This window comes from Ostrea edulis, chromosome 3 (assembly GCF_947568905.1).
Source record: "Ostrea edulis chromosome 3, xbOstEdul1.1, whole genome shotgun sequence".
In the NCBI taxonomy this organism is placed as follows: Eukaryota; Metazoa; Mollusca; class Bivalvia; order Ostreida; family Ostreidae; genus Ostrea; species Ostrea edulis.
In genome coordinates, this window is record NC_079166.1 from 16128052 (window position 1) to 16155809 (window position 27758).

At 33.7% G+C, this 27758-nt stretch overlaps 2 protein-coding genes across 3 annotated transcripts in view; one reads left to right on the forward strand and one right to left on the reverse strand.

The window, feature by feature from the left end:
- The first annotated feature begins 244 nt into the window (after positions 1-244).
- Positions 245-21686, forward strand: LOC130053469 (uncharacterized). The gene is made up of 6 exons (XM_056160777.1): positions 245-751; positions 6100-8739; positions 20672-20881; positions 21093-21212; positions 21450-21542; positions 21682-21686. Exons 2-6 carry the CDS (start codon positions 7455-7457, stop codon positions 21684-21686), a joined length of 1713 nt encoding a protein of 570 aa, XP_056016752.1. The 5' UTR covers positions 245-751; positions 6100-7454.
- A 286-nt stretch (positions 21687-21972) lies between these two features.
- LOC125674752 (beta-1,3-galactosyltransferase brn-like) overlaps positions 21973-27758 on the reverse strand; it is a 17973-nt gene continuing 12187 nt past the window's right edge. For both annotated transcript variants that reach the window (XR_008801809.1, XR_008801810.1), the window contains exon 4: positions 21973-22789. The gene's annotated coding sequence lies outside the window, so the exon portion shown is untranslated. The remainder of the gene's footprint in view (positions 22790-27758) is intronic.

The following is a 27758-nucleotide window of genomic DNA, read 5'->3' on the forward strand; positions in this document are numbered from 1 at the left end:
TTGTATCCACCGCTTCCTTACTGTAGCATCGACTAGGAACCTAAATAAACTACATGGCAGGGTTTTCCCAGTCTCATGTATGCAGCCGATCGCTTAACAATACACCAAATTACATATTAGCGCCGATTCTCTGTTACGACTTTATATATTCCACATGTTGTTGTACCCGGAAGTAGTAAAACCGAAAGTGAAACAAAACGAAACTTACAGACCCTATCATCGTTCCCATGTCCGTGTATACGACACAATGGCGGTTTATACGAAACACTCATTGTAGGCGTGCACTCAAACAATATTCCTTTGTTTATTTTGCAGAATTTTTCTTCAGATCTTGGGGATTATATTAGTTAAACCGGTAGGTGTTATTTGGTGAATAATTAGATAGTTGAAAAAATACCGCCAGTTACAGCTTGTATTGCTTTAAATCAAGCAATTAGCAATTTATATGATTTTTAGCGTTGAAATGGAGGGGTATCCCCGACTTCCAGAAAAACTGCCTCCGTGAAAGAAAACAAATTTATCATTAACATGTTCTTCGAGTTTTCCTCTAAAAAAAACTGTCGCTTTGAAATTTTGTTTCACGAGAGCATTTTATGTATATTAAGGTAGTATTCTACATCGTCATAATGGCTGACTTCCTTTAGAAAAATGGATGACAAAATCGATATCAGTATTATTTGACTTTTCCTTTTCTATTTATTAATCTAGCCGAGTAGCTCAGTAGGTTAGAATACGGAATGCTGAACTGTAGGTCAGAGACTTCCGGTCTACTTGTTGTAGTGAGCACGAGGAAATTTTGTGTGTCGGAAAATTTACCTTTTTGCGTCTACTGTGAGTAGTATATTTGCCGACTGCTGTTCTGCAGAAGGCTTTATGTATATATGTTTCAATTTTCTGTGTAAAATAGTTAGACTTTGAGAACATTGTAAATAATTGTGCATAAACGTGAGATGGCAGCCACGTCGGGTGGCAGCCATCTTGGCGGATCAAACAATTTATTCAAAGACAGAAAGTACTGTCGTGAGAATACTGTGGTTGTAAATGTTAGAGACAATTCTCTCATCAAACCCGAGGGAATAATACAATTCGTCAATGAGAACTGTGGTTTGGGGTCTCTTTATGCATGTGTGCCTAAATCAGGTAATTTGTATGAACTTACTCTTGATGGAAAAGCACCAACACAATATTTGCTGGAAGGAATAAGACTTGGCAATGATTTGTTTGAATGTCGTGAAGTTGTACAGACTTCACTGATTGTTAGTTTTTTACACCTTCCTGCTTACATAGATGATGGAGAGATTGAACAAACTTTAACATCAATGGGTGTTGAATTGCTGTCACCTATTAACAGACGATTTTATCCTGGAACTACAATTGCTGACGGAACAAGGTACGTTAGGGTGAAACTACCTCCTCATATGCCCTCTTTTCCATACACTGTGAAATTTCAAAAGGAGTATCATAGGTGTATTCATAACGGTCAAATGAAAGTGTGTTCGCTGTGTTACGCGAGTGATCATTTATTTAGAGCATGTCCAAAATTTGTGTGCTTCAAGTGTAAGCAGCAAGGTCACTACGCGAGGGCCTGTAAAAATCACTTGTGTGAGCAGTGTGGTGAATGGACATTTAAATGCCAGTGTTGCATGAGTGATCACAGTTCTGAAGAAAACAATGAATTGGAAGTGTCTGAGGTGGAGAAAGAGGACGTGTTAGAGGGTAACACAAATATGGAAACAGAAGAGGCGAACGAAGGGGTGCAACATGAGAACGAAAATATAGACGAATCACTTATTTGTGCGGAAACAAAACAAAAGAAACATACTGAGACGACAGAAAATCAAATTATTGTGAATAAAAACGATAAAGTGAATATGTCTACTAATAAAAATGCCCCTAAGGATGGTGAAAACGAAATTCAAGAACGGGAATTGAATGAAGCCTCTCAAGATTGTGAAAACATGATTCAAGAACGGAGTGAGAGTGACTCTAATGTAGGAACAGATTCGGAAAATGAAATCATCATCGTAGAGGGGAAAGGCAAAAGAAAAAAGAAATTGAAGAAGAAGAGAAACGCAAAAAAGAATAAATGAAATGGAAAGAATGGACAAACTCTTATTCTTAATTACAATCATGGTGATAGTAACTTCGTGGAACTGTAATGGATTGTGTAATGTAAATAAGATGAAAATGATATTTAGTTTATTGGATGAAAGGAAGTATGATATCATTGGTTTACAAGAAACTCATTGGCGAGATGACTTCATTGAAAAATATAAACATTTATGGAAAGGAAGTATTATGTACAATAACTCTGAGACGTCGTCAAAGGGTGTAGCTTTTTTGATTAGAAATGAATTAAAAGATAATATTCAATATGTAAAAGGGTGCGATGGTAGATTTCTACATATAAAATACAAAGAAAATGATGAAAATTTTGATATTATAAACATATATGCACCTAACGTTGCAAAAGAAAGGGCCAATTTTTTTCAAGATATGTCTAGTATCATTCCATATTCAGTGAATCTTATAATACTAGGTGATTTTAATAACACACTTGCAGAGATTGATAGATGTGGTAAGACACGTCATGTATATGACCAGGGTTACAAAGCCCTGTTCAATATGATGAATCAACATGGTGTAGCAGATTTATGGAGAAGTAGAAATAGAGGAGAAAAAGTTTTTTCAAGAAAAATGTTAGTAGGAAACATGTTAGTTCAAAGTAGAATAGATTACATTCTAGTTTCACACGTTATAAGAACATATGTTAGAAATATATTTTATGTTGAAACTACACTAAGCGATCATTCGATAGTCGTGATGTACTTGAATAATACTGTTTGTGAAAGAGGACCAGGGTTGTGGATACATAATAATTTGCTATTGAATGATGATACATATAAAACAAAAATCATAGAAATTATTGAAAGAGAAAAAATTGTATATTATATGAAAATTCAATGTTGGTGTGGTGGGATAATTTGAAATACAAGCTCAAAAGTTTTCTCAAAGTTTTAGCAAAACTAGAGCCAGGGAACGAAATAAAGAATATTATGGTTTACAAAACAAAATGCAAAGAATTTCACAAAATTTAGCAAATGGAGTACAAGTTGATATTGAAAAATATGAAGCAATCAAACAAGAATTGTCAGATTTTGAAAATGAAAAGTGTCAGGGTGCAATACTTAGATCAAAAGCACAGTGGGCAAATGAATCAGATAAATGCACGAAATATTTTTTGAATTTAGAAAAACGAAGACAAGAATCAAATTCAGTAAAAGAATTGTTGAGTGACACAGAAGAAATAAAGAAGGATATTGATTCAATTTTAGAAATAGAGTACAATTTCTATTCTAACTTATATTCATCAGTGCGAATTGACTCTGAAAGTAAGGCACAGTTTTTGTCATATGTGAATAGAAAAATTGAAGAAAATGATAAGGAAATGTGTGAAAGGGATATTAACAAAGAAGAAATTGAAACTGCAATCAAGGAAATGGCTAATAATAAAAGCCCAGGATCTGATGGGTTGACTGTTGAATTTTATAAAATGTTTTTACCACAATTAAGAGATATTCTACTCAATTTATTTAAAGAAATTAACAGAAAACAAACGATGTCTAACTCTATGAAAATGGGTGTTATTACGTTGTTATACAAGAAGAAAGGAGATAAGAAATTGTTGAAAAACTGGAGGCCTATAAGCCTGTTAAATGTAGATTATAAGATAATAGCAAGAGTTATGGCAAATAGACTGAAACAGGTATTACCAAATATTGTGTCTGAAACACAGACTTGTTGTATAATAGGAAGAGATATTGCAGATACTCTAGTTAGCATTAGAGATGTGATTGATATGGTAGAGATGGATAATTTAGAGGGTTATGTGGTTAAAATTGATCAGGAAAAAGCTTTTGATAGAGTGAGTCATGAGTATTTACTTGATATATTAGAAGTATTTGGTTTTGGAACCCAATTTAGAAAATGGGTACAGATATTTTATACGGATATATACAGTAGTGTAAAGTGTAATGGACATTTAACAAAATATTTTCCTATTAAAAATTCTGTTAGACAAGGTTGCCCAATATCTGCATTATTATATGTTTTATCAGCAGAACCTCTGAATTATGTCATGAAACAAAATACAGTAATAAGAGGCATTCCAATACCAATGTCAGAAAAGAATGGGTTGATGTTTCAACATGCTGATGATACTACAATGACAGTGTGTGACAAAAATTCTGTTTTTGAAGTTTTCAAAGTATTTGACATGTATGAAAAAGCATCTGGTGCCAAAATAAACATTCACAAGTCTGAAATAATGTGTATAGGAACTGGTAGAAGTTTTGAACAGGAAAAGATATCATTGAGTGTTTCTGAGACAAGTGTCATGAAAATTCTTGGTATTTATTTTGGCAAAAATGGAGTAGAGTGTGAAAATTTAAATTGGAGAGACAAAGTTAGAAACATTAAGCAAACTCTTAATTTATGGAGACAGAGATCCTTAGCAGTTCAAGGTAGAGCCACTTTAATTAATACCTTGTTCATGTCTAAATTATGGTACTCATTGTCAGTTATATCGATTCCACAATGGGCTAGAGACAGTATTCAAAAGGAGTGTACCAATTTTTTATGGAATTTTGGCTCACACTTGGTATCTTATAAAACAATAATTGGTGAAAAACACAATGGTGGTTTGAAAATAGCTGATATCTATCTAAAAATGTTATCATTTAGACTAAAGTTTCTTGCAAAGCACTTTTGTTGTAATAAAGATTTTCTGTGGAAACATATTTTTAGATATTTCCTATCAAAGATTCAAAATTTAGGAGCAGGAATGGAGATATTTTTACTACAGTTTAAGAAAACAGATTTAGAGGGTCTACCACAGTTTTACAATGAATTATTTTGTGCATGGTATGCCATAAAAGATTATATCATTGTTACAGAAAAAGAAAATGATGTTTTTAATTATTGTCTGTTTTTTAATCCGAAAGTACAAAGAAGAAACAAAATGTTGAATTGGAAAGATTTTATTAGTGCTAGTATTACACATGTCAAGGATATTTCATATGAAGTAATTCCGGGATTTTTACCAATATCATGTATTGTGGAGATTTTTCAAGAACAAAATTCAGAGGTAAACGTCTCACTGATTACAAAAAATTATAAGGATTTGTTATTATCTATTCCAGAAGAATGGAAAAATTATGTTCATGAAAATGAGTACAAAAGAACATGCTTTCAGCCAAATTTTGATATTTCATACAGAGATCAAAGGATAGTGTTCCAATCCGGTACAGTACAAATATTTTATAATTTGTTAGTTCAAAAAATGTTTCAAGAACCGGTGTCAAATATTTATTGGCGAGATAAACTTGATATGAATGATAAATCATCCATTGAAAAGCGATGGGAAACGGTATGGGTGTTATACAAAACACCAGATATTACTGAACTGGATTTCAAAATTTTTCACAATATTATATTTACATATGAGAAACTTTTTAAGATAGGGAAGTCTGATTCTAAAATATGTCCAATTTGTATGCTAGAATGCGAGGATATAATGCATTTATTTATTAGATGTAAAGAGTTGGCTGAATTTAAGAACAATTTTGTTATTTATCATCTTGAATCGTTATTGAAAGATTGTGAAAGTGATGTTTTTAACAGATTAAACTTTGAAGAAATATTCATGACAGCATTACATAAGGGTATCAAAAACGTGAATGTATTTTTTGTAAATTATTTTATATCAGTATGCAGATTTTGTATTTATAGAAGAAGACAGATTTTTTTGCAAAGTGGAAAAAAAAATAGATATTGAAAGGCTTTGTAGATATACATTGAGACATTACATTTCATATAACCATTATCAATTGACTGTTTTAGAAAAGAAAATGAACCTGTTTAAAAAGTTTTTCTTACATAGAAATCCTCTATTGAAAGAAACAGAGGGAATATTATTGTTCATATTTTAGATACAAAGTGTTTTAAATGTGATTGTAACTGATGATTAGTCTGTGATATCTGTTTAAATGTTAATCAATAAAAGAGAAAAAAAAAAGAATACGGAATGCTGAACTGTAGGTCGCAGGTTCGAGTCCAGCAGGGGTTATAATTTTTTTTCAGATTACCTTCTACTAAAACTGTATTTTTTGACAAAATGAAGCAAATTTGAAAATTTTCAATTTCAAATTATTGTTGTACAAATCCTCCACTTTTCATCTACGTCAAACTTCTCTGGTGTAGCATACCCCCTTAAAATAAATTGAAACGACTTCACTGGTATTATTTTCAACTTCACCTGTAGGTTAATGTTCCATAGCAGTGTATGGACTCTGGCGTGGTTCAGTGGATAAGATCGTCAACTCTAATACACTATTTTTAAAACGACCAGGTTCGATTCCCTCACGAACACATCTGTTTTTCATATTACGATTTCCATCTAAATATTTTTTTCTCATGTGAAAGACGCTTCTAGTCTTTATAAATGTTTCATGTCAAATCTCTGTTTATAACCATGTGTCGAGTTTTAAAATTTTAAAATTTCATTTAGCGAAACGACTTCATAATAGACACACGACAACAGAAAACAAAGACAATCTTAAAACAATGAGTAAAAACTACAAACCTATAATGGATAGTTGTATAAAAAAGTATAAGTTTGAAATAGCACGTAAACTGTCTGAACTGTGCTCTACAAACTCTAAAGAATATTGGAAGATCTTAAATTCATCAAATAAAAATAAGAAATGCGCCGTCGATATTAACGAAATGTTCCAGTTTATGAGGAATCTTAACTTAGGTGATTTTAATGACGATTTAACAGGGAATTTTAATAATTTTGATTTTGTTCCAAACGATGGAGATAACTCTGATGAGTTCCTTAACACTGTTATTACTGACGACGAAATAGAAAAGGCTGCTAGAAAACTTAAGCACGGTAAAGCACCTGGTTATGATAATGTATTAAATGAACATCTCTCATCAACTTTGTCAATATTTTTTCCTGTGTATAAGAAACTTTTTAATATGGTTTTTGACAGTGGCTTTGTTCCAGATGAGTGACTACTTGGCGTTGTTAAACCTATATACAAAAATAAGGGTGATCCAACATCACCGGAAAATTACCACCCTATTACTTTGTTAAGTTGTCTCGGTAAACTTTTCACATGCATTTTAAATAGTCGACTGGAGGCATACGCCGAGGAAGTTAATTTGATTAATGAAAATGAAGCTGGGTTTAGGAAAAACCATTCAACATTAGACCATTTTATTTCTTTGCAGTTTTTGTCACACACTCTAATGAGTAAAAGAAAAAGAAATTATTTTGCGCATTTATTGATTTTAAACAAGCATTTGACACTGTGTGCAAAAGTCGTCTGTGGAACAAGTTAACTACAAACGGTATCAAAGGAAAATGTTTTACTTATATCAGAAATATGTATATGGGAATTAAATTAATGATTAAGATAAATGGCATGTCAACTGACTTTTTCACATGTAATGTTGGGGTAAGACAGGGCGAAAATTTATCCCCATTTCTGCTTGCTTTGTATATTAACGATCTTGAATATTTTTTACAAGAGAAAGGCATTATTGGCCTACAAAGTATTACTAATTCAATTGAAGAGGAACTTATGTTGTACTTGAAACTTTTAATTCTGCTATATGCAGATGATACAGTTATAATGGCTGAATCTGCTGATGATTTACAATATGCGTTGAATGAATTTTTTATATACTGTACTCAGTGGAAATTGAATGTTAATGTCGATAAAACAAAATTTTTGATATTCTCAAAGGGTCCATTGATGAAAAGGCAATTTTACTATAATGGGGGTGTTATAGAGAATGTAAAAGAATTCAAATATCTCGGTATTATATTTTCTAGATCAGGGTCTTTTTGTAAAGCTAAAAAACATTTATGTGAACAAGCCCAGAAAGCTATGTATGGAATTATAAGGAAAATTAGATTGTTTGATTTACCAATTAGTTGTCAATTTGACCTGTTTGACAAAGTAGTTTTACCAGTTTTAATTTACGGATGTGAAATATGGGGGTATGAAAATTTACAAGTTGTAGAGCGCATTCACTTAAAATTTCTGAAACACATCTTTCAGATGAAAAGCTCTACGCCCTCATTTATGGTATATGGTGAAACAGGTCGTTTCCCAATCTATATTAATGTGTATAGCAGAATGATTTCATACTGGGCTACATTATTGCAAGGTTGTGACTTTAAAATTGTTAATGTACTTCATAAATTTTTGCATACACAATATCTTAACGGTACTGTTAAAAACCCCTGGTTTGAATGTATTCAACGAATTTTAAGCATGTGTGGTCTTTCAAATATATGGAATCAACAAAAGAACATAAATGGAAAATGGATAACAAATATTGTCAAACAAAGACTTCAGGATCAATTCATTCAAACATGGTCGAGCGATATGTTCAATTCATCTAAAGGTAAAATATACAGAACTTTTAAGATAGACTTTGGACCAGAAAAATATTTAGAAAAATTGTCAAAAAAATTCAGAGCTAATTTTCTTAAATTTCGCACCACAAATCACCGCCTCCCTATAGAGACTGGTAGATGGATTGGTATTCCATATAATGAAAGATTTTGTGTTTTGTGTAACGAATCGAAAATTGCAGACGAATTCCATTATATATTAGAATGCAGTACTTTGTCAAATATTAGAAAAGAATACCTACACAGTAGGTATTACACAAGACCTAATGTTATTAAATTTCATGAAATTATGTCAACCATTAAGGTTAAAACACTTAAAAAACTCTGTATGTATATCTCAAAAATCTATGAGTTAGTCTGTCCTCCTTAATATATTTTGTAAATACTTTTTCAATGCATGTATATTGTATATTAGTACATACTCTGACCTTATTCTTACTCAAATGTATGTTTACTTAATGCACCTCATGTACCATATATAATGTGGTTTGAGTGAATAAAATGAACTTGAACTTGAGTTTGAAATATACGGAAGCCGATAAGTGCCAGGGTATATAATTAATATTTATTTAACTGGCGGTCGCCACTTAATTTATGTGGCGGCCGCCACTTAATTTAACTGGCGGCCACCACTTATTATCTGGCGGCCGCCAGTTAATTTATGTGACGGCCACCAGTTAATTTATGGCAGCCGCCTGTTGATTATCTGGCGGCCGCCACTTAATTTATATGGCGGCCGACACTCAATTTAAATATTTTTTATGGCTGTCACCAGTTATTCAACTCCTCTCTCTTTCTCTATCTCTTTCTCTTAAAATGAAAGGGGTCCAATTCCTCCACAATGCTTAGTAATATGTATGTGCTATATATATATATATACACATACATACATATATATATATATATATATATATATTAAAAGAAATAGAATAAACAGTACACAAAGTTAAAGATTTAACGTTAAATCTTTAACTTTGTGTACTGTTTATTCTATTTCTTTTAATATTTTATACCGGACACTGTGATTTTTTTTAAAAACACAATTTGGATATATATATATATATATATATATATATATATATATATATTCGATTGTACTGTTAAATACGTAGAACCACGGGGCTGACCCTCCCATGTGGAATAAGATTAATTGGCGGATTGGCCCCCACCCCACTCTTTTGGTGGTAGTAATGACTGGTAAAAATGTAATAATGAATGAACTGATCAATTGAAGGATGAACGGAGCCCCCTCCCTCCAATTTAGGAGTACGAAGTTCGGACAAAAAAGACATTTTAGGTTCCTTTTCTGCTTGTCAACAATTGTAGAAGACAATTCTCCTCCGACTGTCCCTATACACTTTGAAAAACGATGCTGTGTGTTTGCGTACTATTCTAAATCTTTCCAAAATAATCACTCAGTGATACGAATTACATTGTTTTTGCAATTGGCAGTCGCCATAGATAAAGTGGCGGCCGCCAGATATAGATTAAGAGGAAGTAACCTTAATAAAGCACGTTTCTGCTGTTATATTGTTTCATTACTCCCAATAATTGATACAAAGTTGAAACATGCATTTTATCTGCATATATTCAAAGCTTCCGCTTCTCAAATCGTCACTAATGACCTATCTAGTCACGTGATGCGTCATGACGTCATATGTGTCAATGTGCTGCAGCATCTATGTATGTGTGTGTGAATAGATTCTATTGAAAGTCATAAATCATACAGAATGGATAGTTAATGTTCCGACATCGATGACATCCCGTTAGTATTTAATATTCCGCCATACATATTTGAACCTGCCGCTGAGCCAAATCTTAAAGAAATTCCCTCAGCAAACATTTATGTTAGCCTAATACTACATCGACATTGGCCACTCGGACGGAGATCCCGCTCACAGAAAGGATGGAACGTTTTCAACTTTTGGTAAATATCTGAATGACACATTTCGTTTGCAAACATTTTGACTGTTCCCTTGTAGATCACAATATTTTAAAGCATTAGAGGTCTGTATGTGTAGAGTGTAACATGCATTAGCCAATGCTAATCTAATTAAAATGAGTTCTTCTCTAACCGTTACACTGGAGAAGGTAGAGAAGATTTGTTATTAATTAAATTGATGCATTGACCTACAATGTGTCGAAGGAAGCAGTCGATTTACCGATATCGATTAAATTTATAAATTTATTTTTCAAGGGGTGGGGGGTGGGGTGGGCAACCGGATTTTAAAATTAACAATCTGATGATATCGACTTCTTAAATCGTATAGTGTGTGTTTAAGAGGGCGGAGAGAGAGAGAGAGAGAGAGAGAGAGAGAGAGAGAGAGAGAGAGAGGGAGGGGGCATGGGGCCAATAGTCGTAACCTCTACCTTATAATCATCCCTCTCATTACTTTAAAAAATATGGGGGGGGGGGGGGGGGGGAGACTGTCATTAAGGTCTTCCGTAACAATGGAAGGAAGACCTTCTACTGATTGTGCTGGTTAAGATTATTCTTATTATTTTTTTTTTATTTTTCCTAACTTTGAAGCTTCATATCTCACTCATTTCTGCATGGATTTTGCTCAAATTTTCAGGGTTTATAAACTTTACAGAAAATTTTAAAAATCATGTACTACATTTCAGAAATTCCCTTCTGTTCACGAGTTATTCCCCTTTGAATGAAATTTTAGGGGCTTTGGTTTCCAGACAAAGGCTCCGAGACTTATAAGCTTGGGCAGAAAATGAATTGAAAATGAAAAGTAGGAGCATTGTAGATGTGCACATCGTTTTTTGGTTTTTTGATTACAGCGTTCGAAATGGTGGTTGACAGGGTTAAAAAATTAGGACGCCTAAAGGAGCAAAAAATTACACATATTTTCCTTTGTATCTTTTAAACTAAAAATATTTTGTTAAGACGTGTAGAACAAAAGTTGTGCGAAATGTTAAGAGCTTTCTTTTGATATCCCTAAAAAGGGGCTGACCCCTTCAATTAGGGATCTGGGGATCTTCAAAGTTTTCGCTTTATAACTCAAAAACGGTAAATATTTTGATATGGCTTTCGCTGGAAAATTTGTTCTATAACATCTTATTGATCTCATAAACATAATATTTTGCTCGAGTATTGTGTTATATATGAGTAAAAAGCTTGACCCGCAAACAGGTAACCGTATCATTAGGTAGGTGAAGGGGTGAAATATGCGTATAACTTAAATAAACTTGCTTTAATTGATAAATCTGACTTCATGAAATGCTAATATTCTTTTAAAATAAGGTTTTAACGTGATCTATGGTTCCTTTACAAATCATCTATCGACAACTTTCTTTTTTTATTAGTAGCTTTAATATAAACAATCGTTCCAAAGAAAAAAAAAAAGAGGAAAAAGTTATCTCTTCTACGTTTGTTATTAAAACAACGATATATTTAATTGAAGAAACAAACCTTCAAGCATAGAATAACTCAGTCATTAACTACACGCATCCTACATACACCGCGGGGTTTGTTTTTGTTTACAATTACGTAACCGCCTCGAGGAACCATCGCGTGTGAACCAGGGCATGTACACAAAGTAAACATTGTCGTCCTAAATATAACACAGAATGTTATGTTTTTGATCATATTGGATTTTTCGAATAATTCAGTCTTTCCGGTGATGTATATACTTGTTTATACGTCCCTGGTTTTACGTTTGATTTGTTTTAAATTCAAAACTCTAGAGCATTGAGTCAGGCATCAATTTTAAAATCTGCAATTTAATAGACAGCTCGTTTCTCAATCATGTCTAATTGAATGTGTGTTTAATATCGGAGATTCATCGCTGCTGGACTAGCGATCTGTAATTTCACACTACTTTAACTGAACACACAAGCTTTATTCAAATTCTTCGTTGTGAAAAAGAAAATAGATACATTTTACAAACATAACGAATTATTTCTGAACATGTTTTGAAATCAATAGTTTATAATCAGGATTAAACCAAATCTAAACATGCGTATAGAATATTCAGAAACCCATGGCCGAGCAGTCTCATTTCAAATGATTTGTTGTTTTATTGTTTAAAAACAATGACTTTAATTAAACATTGATTCAGAACTCCTGGTCCAAATCATGTAACTTCGGCACGTGCCCCTGGCGTGAAATTCATACGCGTCTTCTGTGCGCACTGTGTACATGATTTTCCTACATGTATTTACGCAGATAGATATTAGAGTTTAATAAAATACATGTCAAGAAATCCCGTCCAGTCTGAATTAGTTGGCTTCAATAGGGCCATATTACATGCTGATTAATAGTAGCCGTCGCTTATCTCTTAATTGCGGTCACTGATATATAACGGTTTTTCTATACCGGAGATTTTGCTAAGAAATTCTTGGCATGGTAAACGAGTACGATATAGCCGAGTTTGGAACGGAAAATTTGAAAGGGTGGGGTGTAGGGGGGGGGTAGTAAAAATAATTTTAAAAATATGAACTACTGTATCAATACACATTCTGCAGACAGAAAGGTATATTCAATATTCTACAAAATATGCCGGGATCGGGATCGATCGTCTAATGTGTAAAGGTATCACACCGGTAATTGTCCAATCAAAAAATGGTAGTTCCATATATTTAAAAGAATGATTTTTCCCCATCGCGATTCTTCTCATTTCCTCTTCTTTTCTCTTAATTTTTGTACCCCTGATTAGGAAATTTTGTGTAATTTTCGGAAAAAATCAGTTGTATACAAAGGAACTATTTGATGTTGGTAGCTGAGGCTACTTCCTGAGGTGCACTCAGGCTGTTTACACACATGTGAAAAACATGTGGATTTGAGTGTAGTCTTGTTTGCGGGTAAAAACTTTCGAAAATTCTGCATAGGATGTTGTTTTACGGTAAGACGAGACGGGTAACAATGAACATTTCCAACAGCATTATTCGGCATTAGCGCGTTATTGGCATCCATTTAAACAAGTGATAAATTACAACGTTCTAACGATTCATTCAAAATATGTGATGAAGTGCAAGGGGGGGGGGGGGGTCACAATTTGTAATTTTTGCCATTAATGTGCAAAAATAATTTTCAAAACTGACCAAATAAGCCGGTATAGGGTTATTTGAGTGTTGAATACACAAAAATCATGACCATGCCAAGAAATCCCGTCCAGTCTGAATTCGTTGGCTTCAATAGGGCCATATGACATGCTGATTAATAGTAGCCGTCGCTTATCTCTTAATTGCGGTCACTGATTTATAACGGTTTTTCTATACCGGAGATTTTACTAAGAATTTCTTGGCATGTCAAGATTTGAGAGCAATTTATTTGATTTGTATGTATAAATAATTCAAATTCGTCGAATTATTCTCTTCAGTCTGAATATTATGCTATCATAATTTTGTTGTATGATAAAATATTGGTAACAGCAATAAACCTTTATTGTATGTCCTGAGCCATAAATTTCATAAATTTAAATAGTAATTTTTTCTTCATTATTGGGACTGAAAAGTTAAATGCTGAAAGAATTTAATCCCACATACACGCGCGCCTCAAAAGACTGATTCGTGGAATGAGATCATACACGCATGAGTAGTATAAATTTATTAAATACCTTACGATAAAAAATTATAGTACACCTTTATTCAAAGTTCAAGGTTTTTATATCACACAGTTCCGACGGAAGACCTCTTGTTGCTTTGCAACGAGCTTTTCTCTAGTTCATTATATTGTTGCAATTTTTTTTTATCACTACGTTGGCACGCACCGTCATTTTAAAAATAAAGCCGCCGTATTTCAGCATTTTTGACGATTACTAACTGGCATTTTTTCGACCTTTTCATTTCTTACAATTTTAATCGGGGGGGGGGGGGGGTAGTCTGATAGACCGTGTAGTCATTTCGTACATGGTGTCAATACTCAAAACTTCAAGGGGATGGGGGGGGGGGGGCAATATATCGTTTCGTTGCATATGAAATCAAAGGTGCATATATATATATATATATATATATATATATATATATATATTTACACACAAAGCACTAAAATGACCAACGACACGAACAACGAGATTGTCAAATTTTCGGGACGACCCGTCCCTTCTTCAGGACAAACGAAAACAATTACATAATGTGGTCAAATTGTTTTCGTTACATAATGTGGTAATTGTTTTCGTTTGTCCTGAAGAAGGGACGGGTCGTCCCGAAAATTTGACAATCTCGTTGTTCGTGTCGTTGGTCATTTTAGTGCTTTGTATAATTTTTTGTATTTGACCTTGTATCCGTGTTGTGGATCCGACACTTTGAGGTATCGGGTGTTGTTGGAACTTTAGTGCTTTTATATATATATATATATATATATATATATATATATATATATATATATATATATATAAAGTGCAGTGTATGCTACACAGTTTTTGTGGTTGCCAGACACGCGGCGACTTAAATGATTGCCTCAATACCTGGTAGGCTATAAGAGTTCCCAAACTGAAGGCAGTCTCTGATTATGTCCAGTCTGAAGGACAACGAGCCTATTAATTTGTAAACAGAAATGTCGATATCATGAATTAAATGGGTCAGAATGCAATATGTAAGTTCGTCATTGAAGATGGTTTTCCGTTGGTTTGATGTATTTCTAAATTTAGTTCTAAGCTCACAAAATTTCTCCGACTTGCCTCATTGGAAAAAGTAATGAAACTGTACTGCCTAGACAAGACGCAGTCAGTTAAACCACTTTAATGAATGAATGAATCAATGAATGGTGAAGAGCTACAAAGAAAAGTAAAGATTCCATGTACACAAGGTTAACACATCATATAAATACAAAAACATAATCACACAAACGACTTCCAACTGACAATTGAAACGTGTAATAAAAGTTGTACATCACGATTATGACACAAAGTGCGTTCCATAGTTTAAATTTTCAATAAAGGGCTGTGTTTAGATAAACGTGAAAATCCAGTAAAAATTAACAAACCAGACCAAAGAAATTACATAACAGAATAAAGGAGTAAATATAAGCCAGGCAAGATCATATCAGACAAGCAAATAACTATAAATGCATGTTTATAAGTATACCACGTGACTAACCGAAGACCGCATGGAAATCGCAATATACGATAAAATACATGATGTGCATTCCTAAAATAGCTAGAACTTGTGAAATAAATCATACACAATGTACTTAATTAATGCATGCTTACATTGTGGCCAGCCAAGCTTATGGCAATTTCCGAAAGTTGAACGTAGAATTCTGCGTGGCACAAATATACCAAGGGCCGATAACTCTAAAGTTATACGTATGGAAGGCAGTGGCGGCCAATACACAAACATGCCAGTTATAAAACAGATGATTGTAAATCAATGAAAATTGAATTAATAAATGAACGTTTATATGGATTTAACCTTATCTAAGAAAATATCCAAATGAAATACATATATATACATGAGTGTATATATCAACAATATGTTCCAGTACAGAAACTCTTCTTTTTGTGCTGATTATTTCAGCTATATACTGTACAACACAATATAATGGGACATGTAACTGTTGAATTTCTCCATTTTGTATCAATAGCTTGCTGTATGTGCTGTTCACAACTTCATGCTTGCTCGCTTCACCGCGATTGACACGTATGACCTCACATACTAATGGCGCGAAAATCTCTAACGATAATATGCATATCTGGGTTTTTGCACTTTCGATACAAAATAATCACTAAAGCACGCTTTATATCGAAAAAAATAATAATAGCACGATTCAAAACACCACATTTTCATATAAATTTACAAACAATAAAAATCGTGGTAAAGACCCTATGGCAAATACGCAATGAGTATAAATATGAATGAAGGTCAGCTCTACGTCACGAGTGCTGGCACGAAGCTCTGATTAGGGAAAATTCCCGCTTCGGTCTGAATCAATATATTGTTGGATTTTAAAAATCCTACGACAAAGTACGACATCTGAATGTGATTTGTGTTGTTCGATAATCACAGCGAATTTAAAGCTGTGTTTTCAATGAACATGTCCTCGTTATATTTACAATCTAGTAAAAGTTCGCCTGTACAGCGAATTTAAAGCTTAGTTATGTGTTTTCAATCTTGTAAAATTTGTCAAATCAACTCGCCAGTATGTAGTGTGGCATGTGTCTCAAAAAGGTTTTCAAGACTGACATAGATATCAATTTATTTTTTCATCAAGAAATGAATCGTATGCGTCCATGTCCGATTAATTTCATGCTAAGCGAATGGTACTACTTAGACATTTTCTGTTTCCATTAATTACTATTTATATTAAACTCTTTTGGGTTACATTCCCGTCTCATTTTTAGGTATATTTTGGCTGTTTTTGTCTGAAGTATCCATGTAGGTGTCAAAGTGGTGTTTGAATTGAACAGAGACATGTATGTCTCAATTGAATGATTAAAATAAAAGAATGGAATCTTCGGAGTCCCATCACTGTCGACTCTCCGTGTTTCACGACAAGCGTGTCTGTTCAATGCATGTCAGACTGAAAGTCAATATATCACAAGAGACCCATCTACCTCCCCGGACCATGATTCAAACCTACCTATACCTCCCAAGACCATGATTCAAACCCACATCTACCTCCCAGGACCATGATTCAAACAAACCTGAATGCGAACTACCCAAGGATGAATTACGTCGTAAGCATGGCCCTGGTGTTACCGAGACGATTTTCAAATTTTCATGTAAAACTATGACTCCCTATCCTGGGGCGTTGATCTGAATTTGTTCTACCTGATGATGCTTGCATATTAATATGACTATGGACTAGCTATTCTTCCAAATAAGATTTTAAAAGATTTTCTTTTATTATTATGTAAAATTTTGATTCGCTATTGATCCTGCCCCCATGTGGCATAATCTAAACAAACTTAAATCTGCACCACCTGAGGATGTTTGCGGATTGAATTACTAATCACGGTCTTGCTAGTCTTGAGGAGAATATTTCAACATTTTTTAAAGTTACAATATATTCCCATTATATAATGTTCCCTCAATATGACCCCAACCTACCTCTGGCGACCGTGAGTTTCACGAAAACAAACAAGAAGTGGGACTACCTAAGGATGCTTGCAAACTAACATGACTAATCAAGGCTTTGTCGTTCTTGAGAAAAAGGATTTTTGTCCTATATCTCCCCATGTGAATTGTTTATCCCCTATTGGAGTTCTATCCTATCTCAGGGGACAATTATTTGAACAATTTTGAGTCTATACCCATTAAACAGCTATCCTAAACGTTTGGTCTTTTCTGGTTCAGTGGTTCTTGTGAAGATTTTAAAATATTTCACCACATATACATGCATACTACTTATTAATCATAGCCCCTTTGAGAATGGCATGACTCTACATTGGAGCAATTGTGAATCTCCTATATCTAATTGTGCTGTGTAGCAAGTTTGATTGAAAATGACGAAATGAAGTAAATAAAAATGTGTCAAGTTTACAGACCGACGGACGGACAACAGAGCAAATCTCACTTGAGCTTATAGCTAAGGTAAGCTAATACAAGTACATATTGCAGTATATTTTAAACTTACTGCCGTAAAATGGCTGATATATTGCTAAAACGGCCTAAAACCGCAATAAATCAATCGATATATTTTCTTGTTTATGATATATCCCAAGTATTCCCAACAAGTGATTATTTCAAGGTCAGTTTAAAAACACGTACTTTTCACTCACGTGTACTGAAAATACTATATTTTATGCCAGGTAATTCATAAAACGGTACAGCACGGGAGTGATATCCCATGTATTTGCAGAGGGCGATACTTGATCATTTAGTTATCGTTTCGAATCTTGATTATTTAAATTCATTGTTACTATGCCGATCATCTGGCAATTTTCAATGACCTAAAGCTTCGATGTTTTCAATTCAAAAAATTATTGATTGTGTACTACCTGTCCATCAGATTTCCCTACGCCCTCTTTCCTGCAATGAAATTCACCCATCGCCAATCATGTACAAATAAAACCCAGATCAGTATAGACTAAAGAAACACACGGGATGCATTTGGAGATGTTTGCAATACACCCCAAAATAATTTTATTCTAAAATGTCTTAGTAAGTATTTTAGAGTACTTTTAAAAGAAGAACATATACCAATAGGTATTATCTAGGAATCGCAAAGTGCATATAATGTGATTCGTATCTACCTAGGACATACAATGTTTACACTTTTATACATACCGAAGCCAAAAATATTCCGCTTCCAACAGTGTTAAAAGATTAAGCATAAACCGATATAGCGTTAAATATAGATCTCTCTCTGGCTCTCCCCATCTCTCTCATACATGTGCTTACCTGAAACTCCAGTATTTTTGTTGTTCCTTTGAAAATGGCATGCAAGAGACGAGATAATTTTAGATTGGTGCGCAGATGGTTCCTACATGTTTCTGAAACATTCAGGACCCGGTTGTATCAACGAGTCATTAAATTTAGTGTGGGATTAATCACCTAATAAGTCATTAATCCTTAAGTTGGCATGAGTTTATGGGTTCATTAAATACCGTTGTATTTTAAAAACCTTTGTTAAACTCACATTAGTTAATATGACATTAGATATCGAAACTCTCATTAAACACTGATCATATGTCTTACGGCATGACCGTGTTTGAGGGCGAAGCAAACAATATTGGCATTAGTATTTAGATCCATAACAGGACAAAAAATATACCGAAATATTAGCACCTAACGTGTGAGGACAGAGCTCAATCAAAGTATTCTAACTTTAGACATTTTTGATCATTTAGAGAGAAGAGGTCTTAGTCGTGATGGAACAAAGAGTGAATTGGCCGCACTATGTTTTGCTGCAACAAAAATGCAAGTACCAGTCGTGCCAACTTTCGAAAATTCAGTGAAGGAGAACAATCGTCAATATGACAAGATTTTAACCCTTGACGATAATACTGTTCTGCCAAATCCATTTAAATTATGCAAGGGTTGGTTTGGGGAGAAAGAAGGGGTAAAGTTGTGGCCACCCGTGTCCATCAGTGACATTTCTCTATATTTTATGCATAGAAATGACCCTATGAGCTGCAAGTATTTAAATGAGTACAAGGTGGGGAAAGCCTATGGGTATTTTGCAGCTGGGTGGCTCAAAGAAGTGTATTTCCATCCTATTACTTCCAATTCCCCTTATTGTTTGTTGCGTGCTGCCTGCACTCCTTCAATGAAAGTGGCAGATGTTGACCGTTCAGTGTGGTGCTGCATCAAAAAGACAGAGGGAACAATAATGAGGGCTTATTGCTCCTGTACTGCAGGGTAAGTTGTTCTTTGATTCTATATTTCTTGGTGTTTTTCATTTAAGTAAAAAGCCGCATGTATATTTGACAGCAAGTACACAGACAGTTACAGTATTAATATTTATTAATATTATTTGAGCAAATAATATTTTTAAAAAAAAACCATGCAGATTTTTTTTCTAGTTGCCTATCAATATTTCATACCATGCATATGATACACAAGAAAAAAGATATGACATTTGACCACCATTACAAAATTGGGATTGCGAGACAGATGTATGAATCACCTACAGCTCACGATGTAATAGAAGCAGAGGCTCTTTTTAAAAAAAATGTATAGCAAATATAAATAGGGTTCTTCGTATGGTTTGTTTGTGACATGTTCCTTTCATATCTCCTACCCAAAGTAGGTGTGTAAATGAGTAAGGGGTTTTGCTTTCGCCCCCCCCCCTCACAAATGAACTTCTATTTTGGAAAGAAATATGACAGGAATAAACTCACTACCCAAGTGCATTATTAATTTCAGATTAGGCCAGACTTGTAATCATGTGGCTGGACTTGTATTTAGAGTAGAACATGCAGCTCGCATGGGATTTTCCAATCCTGCCTGCACTTCCCTTCCATTTAAATGGACAATCCCTTCCGATAAAAAAACCCACATGGTCCAAGGGAAATATCAACCATGTTGGTGAAGAAATCCCAATATGGAAAAGCAGGTTGGTTATATATAAAATGTTCAGGTTTTACAAATTCTAAAAACAATTCAGTAAATGGGTGTACTTATTTTGTTAAAGTTATTTCAACAAAGGTTTCCAATAATCTGTATATTTATGAAAACATGTACATCTAAAATAAAGAGTGAGATATCATATTAAATTTGATGATAATATGTGTTGTATTGGATGTAGAGATTCTAGGATTGTACTTTATCATGTTTTTATAGAAAAGGAAATGTCAACTGATTCAGTGAAGAAATCTAAAGTTAAAAAAACAACTATTTCAGACAAAAGACATTTAGTTTCTACGACTAAAAGAAAGTTTCAGCCACTGGCCGAGTACTTAGACACTGCTGACAAGCACAAGAAAAGAGACCACCTGCAGTCACTTGGATCAGCACTTAAAGATGTCCTTCCCAATGCTTGTTTGTTCAAAGGTAATACTAAACATAATTGAAAAAGTGCCGAAAACTTATTAACCTACACACACAGACAGATAAACAACCTGAGTCTCGTAATCCCACTCCAACCTTATTGTAGCGGATATACGGTGTAGAGTAAGGGTTAGATTCTGCTCATTGAAATAATAGAAAGTGAATGCTCCTTCACCTCAGGTATTAATTTAGTAATCACAACTATATTTTTCAGGATTACAAGTCCAAACAAAACAAGGCAGTGAACAAACCCAAAGATCCAATGAAGAACAGGTCCTTAGAAGTAGCAGAGAAAACTCACATGATAAAGAGACCCAAATTGATAATCAGAATGGTAATTCTGAAATTACTGACATTAATATGTAACGAAACAATGATCAATCAATTTTGGTTCAGTTGCAGAACTTAGACTCTTAATTGATCTGATAAGGGACGGGTGGATGGGCAGATGAATGAACAACTTGGCATAGAGTGTCAAGAATTTCTTTTCTAAAGACAAATATGCTTCACTCAAACATGATACATTTTTATTTTAAAGTTTATAATGTTACAAATTGTTCTATTTCTCCAGGATTACAGGTGCAGACAAAAGGTCTGGAACAGGTCGTTTGCTCAAAAACTGCAAATTCACAGAATGAAGAGGACCACAATGATACTCAGAATGGTAATTCATTTACTGATATATTGTTGATAGATGAATTCATTACAGTAAACACAAGATAAATAAAATTTGAGAGATGTACGTTTCTCTCCTGGTCCTCCATAATTAAGTATAAAGAAACTAATTTCTATAACAATTTCAGAGTAAGGTCAATGACCTATATATGTAGGTCAGAGTTGCTGTTATTGTTAAAACAACAAAGTTGAATGAATAATTTGATTAATTTCAGAAGTGTTGGGGAAAATATCATTGTTAGATATTGCAAAGGAGTGCAAAGATGTAGACGACTTCATAAAAAGTATCCCCATGTACACAGGAAATGAGATTGATTTAATTTCAAATCTAACTAAAGACCAGTCCAAGTCTGATTTATGGAAAGCTGCTAGAAGGGGGCGTATTACAGCTTCAAGGTACAAAATAAATCAATATTTACCAAACTTTAAATTTATTATACAGTTAGAGATCTAGTATAACAATGAAATATCACAATTAGATTACACTTATTAAATATAGTATGTGTACCTCATTTACATTTCCTTAAAAATGTTGAATTCCTGGCAAAAACTTTTGATACTATTCTGATTTGCTTGCATTGATTGAAAAACGTAATTTTCTCTATGACTGATATTCACAGGTTTTATTCAGTTCACACAAAAGTAGCCAGTTTGAGAAAAAAAACCAACAACAGACACCTAATCTCTCCTGACGCAATTGCTTGCAAAATCATCAATATCAGGTGGGGAATATACATACAATTTCAAAGTATCTCAATACATGATCATGTTTACACTTTCTATATTTGTGAGTAAAGAAACTAATGCAGTAGAACATAAACAGTTTGGGCAAAACTATGACATAATTTACAAATCTTATTTTTTGGAAATAATTGAAGATTTATAGATTTTGTTTACAATGCTCATACAGTCTGTCTTGAATCAAAGGAGCAAAAATTATGAATGGACATGTAATACATAATATTTTGTGTACATTCTGTCAATTCCTCTTAGAGTGAACAATAGTACATGTTATTTTTTATATCACTTATAGATGACAATTCGACCTGTCCAAAAGCACTTGGGCATGGAATAACTATGGAGCCTTTGGCAAAGGCACAATATGTCAAAGAGGCCAGTACCAAACATCTTGGATTCCTAGGTTCTGAATGTGGGTTATTTATCCATCCCGAAGTTTCTTACATTGGAGCAAGTCCAGACATGCTTGTTACATGTACATGTTGTGGAGATGGGTTACTGGAAGTTAAATGTCCTATGTTAGATCCTTGCAAGTCATGCATGCCTAGTTTATGTAGATGTAAACATTCCCTGAAATATTTGTGTCATAAGAATAATGTAACAAATTTGAAGGAAAACACTGCACACTATGCACAGGTACAAGGTCAAATGGCCATTACTGGCAGAACATACTGTGATTTCTATATTTTCACAGACCATGCAACCTTTTGTGAGCGAATAACATTTAATTCACAATACTGGTCATCTATTTTGAGTAGCCTGACATATTTTTTCATGAAGTTTATGTCAAAGGGTATACTAGAATGTGATAATGGCCACAAAACTTCAGATGAACCTATGGATGTTACAGCCATACAAGGCAATGTGTGTTTTTGCAAAATTTGTAATCTGGTTGTTAAAGAGTCAGAAAATGTTTTTTCTTTCCAGGAGCGTAGCATCTGCTGTGACAAATGTGACAATTGGTATCATTTTAAGTGTGTGCAAATGACCGAAGCACGCTTACAGAGTGCAAATTCATGGATATGTAAATTTTGTGTTTAAGTACCAAATGTGTTTGATTAACCATGCATGTACAAGCAAAGATCAAAATGACCTTGAATGACCTTTGTCTGAAACCATATCATTATGCCAGTTACTTATTTGTGCGCTATATGATCTACTTGTTCAAAACTGCTGAGGTAAGGACAATTTTAGTTTTGATTGACCTTAACCTTTTCAAAATGACCTTGAGAGACCTTGGTCCTGCATCAAGTATATCTAGGTAATGGTGGGTAGAGATTACAAAGACCAGTAACAATTTTCACTATATCATCTAAGTGATGTAACATAGTAAAAGGTACCTCATTTTTAATTATGCGAAAAGTTTTCATTCTGCAAATAGCCTGTTCAATATGGATCCCTTTATTTGCAATTTCTTTTGTTTTCCTCACTTCTTGTGTGGTAAATTGACTTGTACCTCTTCTACCAGGAGGAATAATTAATTCTGCATGAAGTAGCAAGAGGTCCTCAGCTATAGTAAAGCCTCTGTCAGCAAGAACCTTGTCATGTGGTTCAATGAGGTCTAGAAAGCCAGAATGCTTCGTTATGTGTTTGTCACTGGCCCGCCCTCCCCAACCATTGGACACAAAATTTATCATTCCTGAGGGAGTGATACAAACAAGGTACTTAGCAGTATTGTGCTTTTTGTAGTCACTCCATGTCTCTGCTTTGACTGAAAGGTCATTTGGAGTTTCAAGAAAAATCTCAGTGCAGTCCACAATATGTCTAACAGCACTGTATGGGATTTTCTTGAATGAGGGGGGCAGATTTTCTTTAACTATTTCTGAAGGGGGATTAAACACAAGGGATCCAATCACCTCTGACAAAATTTTGACCCATGTAGTGAAAATATTAAATTGTTTTTTCAATTTCTTGATAATGGCATCCTTGCTTGTACATGATGAACATCCAGAACAGTCATCATAATCATGCTCATTACTGATATATGAATGCATAATATTGTTTTCAGTTTGGGCATTCTCTGACACAGTAAAAGAGAGTGCAGAATTTGATGTATTAGTACATTCATTTTGGGAAAGTTCAATGTCCATGAAAGTTTTATCATTTGAAACTGTTTTTAATTTTTTCTTTGGACTAGGGAGATGAATCATTTCCCTTTCTTTTGGGGTTTTTCTTGGAGTTACAACAAATTGAATATGACCCAAATGTAAAGTAGGATATGGATTGATACTTGTAGGTTTACTGTCTATGAAATGCAAAGAGCATATTCTTGAATCTGATTTGGGAGTCCATATTTTTGTTGGGTCATTTAGATTTTTTCGATTCACAGCTCTCACCCAGCACTGTCGTTCCACTGCATTATCCTCAGATGGAAAGGTAAATAATCTAAATGGTGGGTCACATGTTCAGGGATATTTCCCATAATTTGTATTGTAAAGAACACATATCCTGCTCTTCCAAATTCTCAATCTATATCCACTGTTTGAACATCCAGTTACACAACATATTCTATTAGACATGACTGTCAATCTATATCCACTGTTTGAACATCCAGTTACACAACATATTCTATTAGAACTGACTGTCAATCTATATCCACTGTTTGAACATCCAGTTACACAACATATTCTATTAGACAGGACTGTCAATCTATATCCACTGTTTGAACATCCAGTTACACAACATATTCTATTAGACATGACTGTCAATCTATATCCACTGTTTGAACATCCAGTTACACAACATATTCTATTAGACAGGACTGTCAATCTATATCCACTGTTTGAACATCCAGTTACACAACATATTCTATTAGACATGACAGTCAATCTATATCCACTGTTTGAACATCCAGTTATACAACATATTCTATTAGAACTGACAGTCAATCTATATCCACTGTTTGAACATCCAGTTACACAACATATTCTATTAGACATGACTGTCAATCTATATCCACTGTTTGAACATCCAGTTACACAACATATTCTATTAGAACTGACTGTCAATCTATATCCACTGTTTGAACATCCAGTTACACAACATATTCTATTAGACATGACTGTCAATCTATATCCACTGTTTGAACATCCAGTTACACAACATATTCTATTAGACATGACTGTCAATCTATATCCACTGTTTGAACATCCAGTTACACAACATATTCTATTAGAACTGACTGTCAATCTATATCCACTGCTTGAACATCCAGTTACACAACATATTCTATTAGACAGGACTGTCAATCTATATCCACTGTTTGAACATCCAGTTACACAACATATTCTATTAGACATGACTGTCAATCTATATCCACTGTTTGAACATCCAGTTACACAACATATTCTATTAGAACTGACTGTCAATCTATATCCACTGTTTGAACATCCAGTTACACAACATATTCTATTAGACATGACTGTCAATCTATATCCACTGTTTGAACATCCAGTTACACAACATATTCTATTAGACAGGACTGTCAATTTGATGGTAAGTTCAAAAATAAAAGAAATAACAGAAAGTAGGATATACAAATTCAGTGCAAACATAAATACAGACTATAGTTCTATTCTGTGCAACAAATTGTGAAAAATATTAGTTTAAGCTGACAGTTAGTGATAACGCATAATGATAATAATAGTGCAGACATATAAAATATATTGCTTATGATAAAATATTAATGACATCTATAAATTAATTCAATTTTTCTGCCACTGAAACACAAACATTCACATACATTAAAAGCATAATCAGTGCATGTGCTACTGCAAATTGTGAGTTCATATATTGCAAGGCAATATTGATTGTTACTTCAAGCTGACTATTAGCATGGTTAGTGGTGAAACATTGGGTATGTGATAGGATATAAGCAGCATGCAGACATTTTGTAACAAAGCACAGGATGGTTATGGGAGGTGAAGCACATAATGTTGAGAATGACAGTGGGTAAATGATGCAGATTAAGATGCAGCAAAGTGGCTCAAAATTAGTAATCCATCAACATTCTGTAATAAAATTCACATCCTTCAGTAAAATCTGCTAAAAATTAATTCTATATCATTAAATGGATACTGTCATACATAAATAAATATATAACAAAATTTAAAATCACTGTCTGGTATGGGATATTGAAATAAATAAAATAAACAACACACAAAGATAAAATTCGAATGCAAGTGCTTCCATTTTAATACCTCAGGTGTTGCATTTAAAAACAATTTTGGGTATGTGAAATATTACCTATTTTAGAATTATTAACTATTTTAAAATGTAACGCCTGAGGATTTTGAAAGGGAGGTGCTTGTGTTAGAATTTCAACTTTTTGTGTTGTTTATGCTATATATATCTTTTAGGCCTTAAATTGGAATAAAACATTATATAAATAGATAGTAAAATTATGTTTCAATTTCTTGGGTTGTAATGTATATATAATACATTTGTGCATGTATTCATGAATTATTGAATGTAATGTGATGAATCATTTTGTACCTCTGCTATGATTGTCCTTCACTTTATCATGTTCATCAATCTTGTTCTTTTGTAAAATGGATACATTTTTTGTTCAAATTTAGTGTAATTCATACATGTAAATAAAAGTTGAAGCAGTTTCATAGTACTTAATTTTGTGATTACTTCAGTACAAATAATAATAGAATCCTGGGAATTTATATTATTATAAGTATGTAAACTGTTTGACTACATTGGTGACTGTACACATAATATTCAAACAAATAGTTTTTCATATATCTAAACCCTGCTTTGTAATTCATTTTATTCTTTTGAGCCTAGACTCTTTAATTTCTGTAATATAAATTTCTATCTAATTAATGCAAGGTGAAGATAACGAACAGTGATCAATCTCATAACTCCTACAAGCAATACAAAATAGATAGTTGGGCAAACACGGACCCCTGGACACACCAGAGGTGGGATCAGGTGCCTAGGAGGAGTAAGCATCCCCTGTTGACCAGTCACACCCGCCGTGAGCCCCATATCCTCATAATTAATTACTTTAGAGGAAAACAGAATATTATTCGAATGGTATTTCACACGTTAAACATGCATTGAAAGCTAAACCGGAAGTGCCTTTTAACCGATAAGGAAAGGTAACTCTTATAAAAAACATGGCGGCCGTAATACTGGATAGGTTTGTATATGACTAAGAAAATAAGATTTACATGGTACCGTATAAGTTTTACATGCTTTTATGGATTTTATGTAACATCTCAGAATAACGTGAACTTGGGTACACGAGATTCAAATGGAGAAATACATGTCCACGCGATAGTATTTGAATCGACGCCATTGGAACCAAAATTTTCAAGTTCCATAGGTATGGTTTAATTTTTCATTAGGCCTAGTTTTCTATATTTTCCTTTTAAACATTTTACCCAATGATAGATATATAGTTATTGTGAATAATAGGCTTGAAAGTTCCCATTGATTTCTATGGCATTTAATC